This window comes from Papio anubis, chromosome 16 (genome assembly GCF_008728515.1).
Source record: "Papio anubis isolate 15944 chromosome 16, Panubis1.0, whole genome shotgun sequence".
Lineage (NCBI taxonomy): Eukaryota > Metazoa > Chordata > Mammalia > Primates > Cercopithecidae > Papio > Papio anubis.
This window is the reverse complement of record NC_044991.1, coordinates 62,664,221-62,674,761: the sequence shown is the minus strand read 5'-3', so window position 1 is coordinate 62,674,761 and position 10,541 is coordinate 62,664,221. Positions and strand designations below refer to the sequence as shown.

At 47.4% G+C, this 10,541-nt stretch overlaps 1 protein-coding gene across 1 annotated transcript; it reads left to right on the top strand.

Annotated features, from left to right (window-relative positions):
* Positions 1-3,626: 3,626 nt before the first annotated feature.
* Positions 3,627-6,320, top strand: LOC101015974 (CMP-N-acetylneuraminate-beta-galactosamide-alpha-2,3-sialyltransferase 1-like). The gene is made up of 8 exons (XM_031656710.1): positions 3,627-3,711; positions 3,985-4,207; positions 4,356-4,543; positions 4,627-4,824; positions 4,976-5,022; positions 5,122-5,241; positions 5,866-5,985; positions 6,127-6,320. The coding sequence occupies exons 2-5, from the start codon at positions 4,004-4,006 to the stop codon at positions 5,019-5,021; spliced, it is 636 nt and encodes a 211-aa protein (XP_031512570.1). The 5' UTR covers positions 3,627-3,711; positions 3,985-4,003; the 3' UTR covers position 5,022; positions 5,122-5,241; positions 5,866-5,985; positions 6,127-6,320.
* Positions 6,321-10,541: the final 4,221 nt, after the last annotated feature.

Here is a 10,541-nt window from a genome sequence, read left to right as displayed (position 1 = left end):
CCACAGTGTCTGGGAGGGAAGGGCCAGACGTGCCTTCCAGATCTCGGGGGCAATATTTGAGTTAATTTCTTTGCCTGGTCCCCTGGATCCTGTAGGAGGTATAAGTTTAGATTCAATTTCATGCCAAGTGCAAACCCAGACTTTGAGTTGTTGGGGGAGGCTCTTTACCCATTTCGATAAAAGAAGTAAACCTCCTTGTTTCACCCATGCTGGAGGGTGAGGGTTTTTTTTTGGTTTGTTTGTTTGTTTTGTTTTGGGCCCAACTTTTCACAGAAGGTTTAGCATTTTGAGGTTCCCAGTTTTTTTAGATGCCTCAGTTCCAATTCGCTTTTTTGTTATTTTTTTATTTTTTAAGACAGGAGCTTGCTCTGTTGCCCAGGCTGGAATGGAGTGGTACAATCATGGCTTATTGCAGCCTCAACCTCTTGGGCTCAAGGGGTCCTCCCACCTCAGCCTCCTGAGTAGCTGGAACTACAAATGCATGTCACCACACCCAGTTAAGTTTAATTTTTGTTTTTGTAGAAAGGGGGTCTCGCTATGTTGGCCAGGATGGCCTTGAACTCCTAGGCTCAAGCAATCCCCTGCCTTGGCCTCCCAAAGTGCTGGGATTACGGGTGTGAGTCACTGTGCCTAGCCCTCACAGTGTCACTTCTGCAGCATTCTGTTGGTCAGATCAAGTCATAAAGTGAGATCAAGATCCAAGAAGTGGGGAAATGAACTGCTCTTCCTAGTGGGAAGAGCTGAAAAGAATCTGCCATATTGAAACTACCAGTGTCAAGGGCCCAGTTGAGTTGGCAGCAGTAGTGGCATTCCAGGTGGGCCATTCTTGGGGTAGTCTTTGGCCATGTTTTGCGTCTCATAATAGACTGAGCCTGGTTCTCTAGCTTTTGCATCATCCTGTAAACTACTAAATATTTAGCCAGCAAATTGTTTTTCTCTGAAGTTTACCAGTCTGTTGACCAAGACCAAGAATTCAACCACTACAGTTAACAAAGAATAAAAAATCAGACTTTCGGCTGGGCACAGTGGCTCACACCCAGCATGTTGCGAGGCTGAGGCAGGAGGACTGCTTGTTCCTGGAAAATTTCTGCACAATTCATCCCTTAATTTGCATGTAATTAAAAGTGGGTATAAATAGGATTGCAGAGCTGCTGCTGAGCTGCTAACTCTGGGCACACTGCCTATGGGGTAGCCCTCCTCCACAAGGAGCAGTGTACCTCTGCTGCTGCTGTGCAATGCCGCTTCAATACAAGTTGCTAACACCACTGGATCGCATCAGGGCAAAGCCAAGAACCCTCTCAGACTAAGCCCAATTCTGGGGATTGCCTGCCCTGCATGAGAGCATCACTCCAGTCTCTACCTCGATCATCACATGGCATACATACTCCCCTGTGTCTTCTGTTTCCAAATTTCCCTCGTCTTTTTTTTTTTGAGATGGAGTTTTGCTCTGTCACCCAGGCTGGAGTGCAGTGGCACAATCTCAGCTCACTGCAACCTCTGTCTCCCAGGTTCAAGCAATTCTTCTGCCTCAGCCTCCCAAGCAGCTGGGAATACAGGTGCTCACCACCACGCCTGGCTAATTTTTTGTATTTTAGTAGAGACTGGGTTTCGCCATGTTGGCCAACTGGTCTCAAACTCCTAGCCTCAAGTCACCTGCCCGCCTCGGCCTCCCAAAGTGCTAGGATCACAGGCATGAGTCACCATTCCTGGCCAATTTCCCTCATCTTATAAAAACACTAGTCATTGGATTAGGGCCCATTCTCATCCAGCATGATCTCATTTTAATTTCATTGTATCTGCAAAGGTCCTACTTCCAAATACATTTCTAAGTATCAGGGGTTAGAACTTAAAGATTTTTTTTTTTAGTAACACAATTCTACCTCTTGCAAGCAGAATAATGACTTTTCTAGACATGCAAACTTAGAAGTTTTATCTCCTACATATCCCCGCCTTTTTTTTTTTTTTTTTTGTGACAGAATCTTGCTCTGTTGCCCAGGCTGGAGTGCAGTGGCGTGATCGCTGCTCACTGCAAGTTCCGCCTCCCAGGTTCACACCATTCTCCTGCCTCAGCCTCCCGAGTAGCTGGGACTACAGGCGCCCGCCACCTCGCCCGGCTAGTTTTTTGTATTTTTAGTAGAGACGGGGTTTCACCGTGTTAGCCAGGATGGTCTCGATCTCCTGACCTCGTGATCCGCCTGCCTCGGCCTCCCAAAGTGCTGCGATTACAGGCGTGAGCCACACCCTTTCTTAGAAAGTTACCATGAACAAAAGGCTGGGCCTGACTGATATGATGAAACTCCATCTCAACTAAAAATACAAAAATTAGCCGGGTGTGGTGGTGCACACCTGTAATCCCAGCTACTTGGGAGGCTGAGACAGGAGAATTGCTTGAACCCAGGAGGCAGAGGCTGCAGTGAGCCAAGATCGTGTCATTGCACTCCAGCCTGGGCAACAAGAGCGAAACTGTCTCAAAAAATAAAATAAAAAAGGTATCATGAACTCATGAACAAAAAAAGTAGTCTTAGTTCATTTACAAACTCTATAGGAAATATTTATCCAGTTACAATAATGTAAACACTGATAGTAGACTGCTGACTTTTAGAATTAAATTAGCCTGTAGTTCTGTGCCATCCAATATGATGGATGAACCCTTGAAATGTAGCAAGTGCAAGTGAGCAAGGAAATTTTAAATTTATTTTCATTAATCTAAATTTAAAAACAATTCAGTTCTTAGAAAACTTTTCAGTATGCTTGTTATAACTTGGGTATGTAAATCTTTTTTGACTGTGTGATTTTATCAAATTTATAAATCATGCGTTTCTGACAAAACGGTTTGAATTTAGGTATACTATAAGTGTAAGATATACACTGGATTGGCTGGGTGTGGTGGCTCAAGCCTGTAATCCCAGCACTTTGGGAGGACAAGGCAGGCAGATCACTTGAGCTCAGGAGTTTGAGACCAGCCTGGCCGACATGGTGAAACCCTGTCTTTGTTAAAAATAAAAAATAAATTAGCTGGGCGCAGTGGCGCGCACCTGTAGTCCCAGCTACGCGGTAGACTGAGGCAAGAGAATCATTTGAACCCAGGAGGCGGAGGTTGCAGTGAGCCAAGATCATGCCACTATACTCCAGCCTGGGCAACAGAGCAAGACTCCATCTCAAACAAACAACCAACCAACCAAACAAACAAAAAACAGTTCTCAAAAAGAAAAAGTCCACCCCTGAGAGGTGTCAAGGGGTAAAGGTACCAAATATTCACTTTCATCAGTATAGTAAATTCTCTTCAGAAGATTCCAGGTGGCCCTTCTTGAACTCCTGGACTCAAGGGATCCTCCTGCCTTGGCCTCCCAAAGCTCTGAGATTACAGGTGTGAGCCATCGCCAAGGTGGTCCTTCTGTTTCCCTCTTTGCCTCCTGCTCACCCACCCCAGCCTGGACACAACCTCTCCCTCTGTGCCCTCCTGTCCCCTGGACCCTTGACTACCACACCTCCCTGGTCATTTGGGCTCTGGGCTGAATGCCAAGGCGAAGGAGGGGCCTTGGTGGAGTAGGTCACAATGTGGCCTCTGTGATGAGTCCCTGATATCACTGGGCTGGCACAGAAGACCCCATTAGGCATCAGTTTCCTCAGGGAGGCCACGGAACACAAAAGTATCCTCTCTCCCTTTCTTTCTGCCTCTAGGCCAGGTTTTGGCAGTTCCAGTAGTGACCAGTAGGTGACTAGGGAGGCAGGAGCAAGGTGTTGGGAGGAGGTGTAGTGTCAAGGGTTGGGAGAGGGATGAAAGCCATTAGGATGGGGGATGCTGGGGGACGTCTGTGGCCCCAGCCTCTTCTTCCTGGTGCCAGGTGTCAGGGCCAATCTATTGTCTGCGGGGGCACCATCGTCGGGGCCAAAGATCATGATTCGATACAGGAGTTTGGGCCTGGTGGCTGCCTATGTCCTTTCATTGTGACTGATTGCCTCCTTCCTATACCAACACTCCAGCCAGAACGACCTCTGTAATATGGTCAAAATACACCCGGGAATCTGCCATTGTCCCAGCAACTTTTCCAGAAAATGCAACTGCTTATCTGAGGTCCAGACGTGCTCTGCCTGCCTCCACATGCCTGGCGAGTCTGACTGGTTTGACAGACGCTTCGACAGCACCGTTGAACCCCTACAGAGGCCACAGGATCCCATGTCCAGTGATGCTCTGATATTGTGGTTGGTCAGTGCACAAACTTAGTCTTGGTCCAATCCCTGACCCAACCCCAGGTCCTAGCCATCTCTCCATCATGGCCCCAGGCTCTAACCTTCTTCCACAGGTAGGTGGAGCCTGGGTCAAGCCCCTAAATTCTTCCCTCCTATGCTCCTAGGAACTCGAGGGAGTCAAGTCAGAGAAGGAGGTTGAGAATAAGCAGCAGCAGCTGATTAAAGCACCTCCCCCATGCCCACTGGGCCATGTGGTATCCAACTGCCGGTTCTGTGCAGTGGTGGGAAACTCAAGGTCTCTACGGAGCTCTGGCCTTCGTTTCAGGATTAATCAACATGAAGTGGTCCTCAGGTGGGTGCAGGGTAGGAGGTGGAGACCAAGGCCAAGCCCAAGCCTCTTTATCCTCTAAATGACCATCCTGACTTCCTTTTCAGGACGAACCAGGCCCCTGTCCAAGGCTTTGAGGCAGATGTGGGGAATAGGACCACTATGCGCATTATGTACCCTGGGATTGCCAGCCCTCAGGACCCCGGTATCCAACTGCTGCTGCTTCCGTTGAATTCATCTGGTCTAGATTGGTTCATAAGTGTACTGCATAAACAGACAAGCATGTGGAAGCAAAAAAACCCTGGGTATGTCAGGGAGGGAGGTCACTGTAGAGGTGACAAAGGCGACTCCAAAGATACCCTCGCTGGATACTGGGGGACCCCCAAGGCTTACTTAAGGCTGAAGGCTGCTTGTCAAATGACTCTGAAATCCTCCCAAACCTCAATTTCTTTTTAGATTTCAGATGGTCCAGGTTCCTGATGGAACCAGACAGCAAAAATAAGGTGACGGCTCCAGGAAGGAAATGGGAAAGTGGTAGGACAACATGACGGTGGGTAGCCATGGGACAGGCTTCAGGTCATTCCCCTTCTCCATCTTCCTAGGTGCTGGTGATCAGCCTCTACTTCCTCAGGTATATCAAGGAAAGTTGACTGGAGAACCACAGTCAGTATCCGTCCTTGGGGTTTGTGGCTCTGTTGTATGCCTTGCATACCTGTGACCAGGTACGATATCTCCTGCAACTCACAGACTTTCACTCCTCTGCCACTCAAAATTTCTGTCTTCTTGGCTGGGCATGGGGGCTCACGCCTGTAATCCCAGCACTTTGGGAGGCCAAGGCGGGCTGATCACCTGAGGTTCAGGAGTTCAAGACCAGCCGGACCAACATGGAGAAACCCCGTCTCCACTAAAAGTACAAAATTAGCCGGGCATGGTGGTGCATGCCTGTAATCCTGGCTACTTGGGAGGCTGAGGCAGGAAAATCACTTGAACCCGGGAGGCGGAGGTTGTGGTGAGCCAAGATTATGCCACTGCACTCCAATCTGGGCAACAAGAGCAAAACTCCGTCTCAAAGAACAACAAAAAAATCTGTCTTCCCAGGGACTTCCCGTTAAATCTAAAACTTTCTGCCTGGCTTTCAACACCCTACATGATCTGATCCCTCTCTTCTCTCCCAGACTCCCACACTGGGTTTCTTGGGGTTCCCCAGACATACCAGCTGCCTCATGCCTTCTCACACCCTGCTCCCTCTGCCTGGAATGCCCTTCCCTTGTCTCCAAGGGGAATCCTCTCTTCTCTCAATATATAATGAAGAACAACTAGTTGATGCTCTCTTTTCTGGGCTCTAGGGTCACTATGAGTATTGAGAGTCTGTCTTCCTTGAAGAAGGTGAACTCCATTCTCCTCCCAGCTCCAAGACGAAGCCTGGCACACTAGCGGTTGAGTGAGTGGTGCTGAAGGCATGATAGGTGTGCACGGGGGCAGGCTGTTACCCCACCACCATCTCTTGTCTTACCCCATCTCCCAGGTGTCCTTGTTTGGTTTGTTGGTGGTCCCATACCGGGATGACAAATACTGGTTTGAGAGCACCATGCAAAATTTCCCAGCAGAATACAGATCATCTTGAAACTGCAGTGTGAGAGGAAGATTGATGTCTACGGCTGAGATGTTTCCATTGCAGTCCCCAGGAGGCTGACAGGTAGCCAAGGGGACCTTGTGGTGTCAGAGAGGGACTGGGGTTTCAAGCAGACCCTGGATGGAGATCTCTCTGCTACTGAATAAAACCCTAGCTTATTTCTCTGGATTTCTGGTGGCATCAAAGGGCTACGTTCTATTACTGATTCTGTCTTATCACCATATGACTCTCTTATGCTGTATCTTATCAAAAAATAAAATTAAATGAGAAAAAAACGAACCCTGAAGTTGGAAACACATCAAATGGACCTAACTATATATTTAGTTGATAATATAAACACCAGAGAAATAATTATTTCAAGTTCCTTTAACTCAAGTTATTAACTCAATTATTTCAAGTTCCTTGTATATTCTTTGTAGGATAGTCTCTGTGGACAAAAAGAACTACAAAGAAATTTTAGGCCAGGTGCAATGGCTCACACCTGTAACCCCAGCACTTTGGGGGGCCAAGGCGGGCGGATTACGAGGTCAGGAGGTCGAGACCAGCATGACCAACATAGTGAAATCCCATCTCTACTAAAAGTACAAAAATTAGCTAGGCGTGGCAGTGCACACCTGTAATTCCAGCTACTCAGGAGGCTGAGGCAGGAGAATCACTTGAACCTGGGAGGCGGAAGTTGCAGTGAGCCAAGATTGCACCACTGCACTCATAGCCTGGGCAACAGAGTGACACTCTGTCTCAAAAAAGAAAAAAAAATTTTTTTTAAACTTCACTCAGTATTTTTATTATAGTGTTGGTATTATTATTATTATTATTTAAAGACAGGATCTCACTCTGTCACCCAGGATAGAGTGCAGTGACATGATCACGGCTCACTGCAACCTCTGCCTCCCAGGCTCAGGTGATCCTTCCACATCAGCCTCCTGAATGGCTGGGACTATCAGTGCGTGCCACCACCCTCAGCTAATTTTTAATTTTTTTGGTAGAGATGAGGTCTCACTATATTGCCCAGGCTGGTCTTGAATAAGAAAATAACTACTTATATTAACACCATTAGAAACTAAACACAGGTCAGGTGTGGTGGCTTATGCCTATAATCCCAGCACTTTGGGAGGCCGAGGGAGGCTGATCATTTGAGTTCAGGAGTTCAAGACCAGCCTGGCCAAAATAGTGAAACTCCGTCTCTACTAAAAATACAAAAATTTGCCAGGTGTGGTGGTGGGTGCCTGTAATCATAACTACTTGGGAGGCTGAGGTAGGATAATCACTTGAGTCTGGGACGCAGAGGTTGCAGTGAGCTGAGATTGCACCACTGTACTCCAGCCTGGGTGACCACCACACCCGGCTAATTTTTATTTTTAGTAGAGATGGGAATTCACCCATGTTGGTCAGGCTGGTCTCGAACTCCTGACCTTGTGATCCACCCACCTCAGCCTCCTGAAGTGCTGGGATTACAGGCGTGAGCCACCGTGCTCGGCCCAAACTGGAAATATTATGAACTCAATTTTCAAACTTTTTATTGTGACAAAATATACATGAAATTTACCATTTAAAAGTTATCAATGGCAATAAAGTTCAGTGGCATTAAGTATGTTCACATTGTTGTGCAATCATAACCTCGATGAACTAACAATTCACAAAGTACATTTTCTCCCTCTGTCATCTGAACAGCTATTACACCCCATTAGCAATGATCAACCCTGCAACCCAGATTTTGTTTTTTGTTTTTTGTATTTTTTTTGGAGACGGAGTCTGACTCTGCCACCCAGGTTGGAGTGCAGTGGCGCGATCTCAGCTCACTGCAACCTCCGCCTCCTGGGTTAAAGCAGTTCTCCTGCCTCAGCCTCCTGAGTAGCTGGGACTACAGGCACACACCACCACCCCCCGCTAATTTTTTGTATTTTAGTAGAGACGGGGTTTCACCGTGTTGCCCAGGCTGGTCTCAAACTCCTGAGCTCAGGCAATCTGCCTGCCTCAGCCTCCCAAAGTGCTAGGATTACAGGTGTGAGCCACTGTGCTCAGTCTGATTTTTGTCTTCTAAATACTTTTTTTTCCACTAAAAGATCCTAGGCCTAGACAAGTACAAAGAAAACTTGGACATTAGATTTGCGGCAATTTCAGCATCAAAAATAGCAACTGTCATGATTGAACCATAGTGAATATATAAAAAACTTTGAGCTCATAATGATACTCAACCTCTTACTCTAAAAACTGGTAATTAAAGGTGTGTGTTGAGGGAGCATTTATCCTGCTTTTTTGGTAGAAACAGTTCAGGGTAACCAAATAGCCTCAGTAAATGAGTTTCCAGTTGCTGTATATTTAAAACAAATATCCACCGCATGCTACCCTCTTGGTTACTCAACCACCACACACAACCTAACAAAATGCAAATATTCCACATAAACCGAAAGCGCATTTACCCACATCCCTGATGCACTGTGGTGTACCAGGTGTCTAGGAATGAGGTAGCTCAGTCAGGATCCAAGAATCCCCAAAGGTGTAGGCAGCGCAGCATCATGTCAGATACTGAACCCGTTATGATACCACATAGACAAGTTACTATTTTAGAGGAATAAAGTGAGCCAGTAGAAAAACATAGTTAAAAAACAACAACAACAAAAAAACTGGCTGCCTCTGAAGAGGAGTTTGAGAAGAATGAGGTGGGAAACTGCTGTCTTCTTTTCATTTAAGTTCCTTTTTTATTTTGAGACAGTCTTGCCCTGTTGCCCAGGCTGGAGTGAGTGCAGTGGCATGATCATGGCTCACTGCAACCTTGACCTCCCTGGGCTCAGGTCAGCCTCCCGAGTAGCTGGGACTACAGGCACATCATCACACCAAGCTAATTTTTATATTTTTTGCCCAGGGTGGTCTTGAACTCCTGAGCCCAAGCAATCTGCCTGCCTAGGCCTCCCAAAGTGCTGGGATTACAGGCATAAGCCCCGAAGCCCGGCACTGTTTAATTTCTTTAATTTTTTTTTTTTGAGACAGGGTCTCACTTCATCACTCAGGCTGGAGTGTAGTGGCATGATCTGGGCTCACTGCAGCCTTGACCTTCCAGGTTTGAGCGATCCTCCTGCCTCAGCCCCCCAAGTAGCTGGGACTCCAGGCATGTGCCATCATTCCTAGCTAAAATTTCTTAACCACGTACATGCACTTGTTTCATTTTAAATAGATGACAAGAAAGTCTACCAAAGAAAAAAGTCTGGATGGATGGGAAATTTATTTTTAACCCTATTACGTTTTCCTATAGATTCATTCCTCAAGAGGAACCAAAAAGCTCTTGCTTTTCTCTCCCTGCCTCCAGCTTGACAACCCTATGCTGTGAATAGGCAGCTCCTTTCAGATATACACCATGCCAGCCTTGGCACAGGGTGGTGCCCCTTTTCATTCTTATCTCCCTCGTCCTTGATTGCCAAGCCTTCCCTTGGCAGCTGGACCCTGGGCTGAATGCCAAGATGAAGGACTCTATTGGGCATCAACCCCTTCATCAACCCCTTCATCAACCCCAGGAAGGCCACAGGACACATTGAATGCCACCTCTCCTCTTAGCCTTCAGCCCAGCCTTTAGCAGGGCACCCTTGAGGACTGAATAAGTCCAGAGGGAGGCAGCAGCTAAGGTGCTGGAAGAAGGTGTTCTGCGGACGGTTGAGGAAGGGATGGAGGCCAACAGGGCAGGGGGATGTAAAGTCTGTGACCATGGTTTCCCACTTTTCCCAGTGCCTGGTATCTGAGTCAGTGTGCCACTTGCCATGTGCTCTGCCCTGTGGGACAAGAATATAGCCTTCAATGGGGGGTTTGAGCTTATGCTCACCTGTGGCTGACGTTTCTGCTGTCTGCTCAGAGGTCTAACCTGAAAGAACTGATAACACCTGCCATTGCTCCTAGATGTACCTCTCGACTCCACACATCCTGTGCATCCAACTGACTTGACAAACACTTTGAAAGGGCCCTCAAGTCCTCTCTTTGTCCAAGATGCTTTGTTTGACTCTCCCTGGCCTCACTGAGAGCAGCCAGTGGGTCTCCTCTGCACAGCTGGGTCATTCTGCAAACTTTCATCTGTGTCCAGGTTCTGTGTACCTAGAGGTGAGCTCCTTCTCGAGCTTTGTTTAAATGAGTATTTGCCAAATGACTGAATAGCTGGGGCAGGAGCAGCAGCCAGCCAATCTCATTCACCAGGTAATGGAGTTGGGCAGACAAACTTCAGAGATGGCCCTTATACAGGGAAGAGAGTTATAGCCAAAGGCTACAGCATGAATCATCAAACCACATGCAACAGCAGAAGCTGAGGCTATCAGTCAGCTAGAGCGTGAGACTACTCCTGGCCAGCAATCTGACCTGCGGGGCTGGAATGTTCACAGATACAGGACAGGCTTTGATAGGAAACCAGGA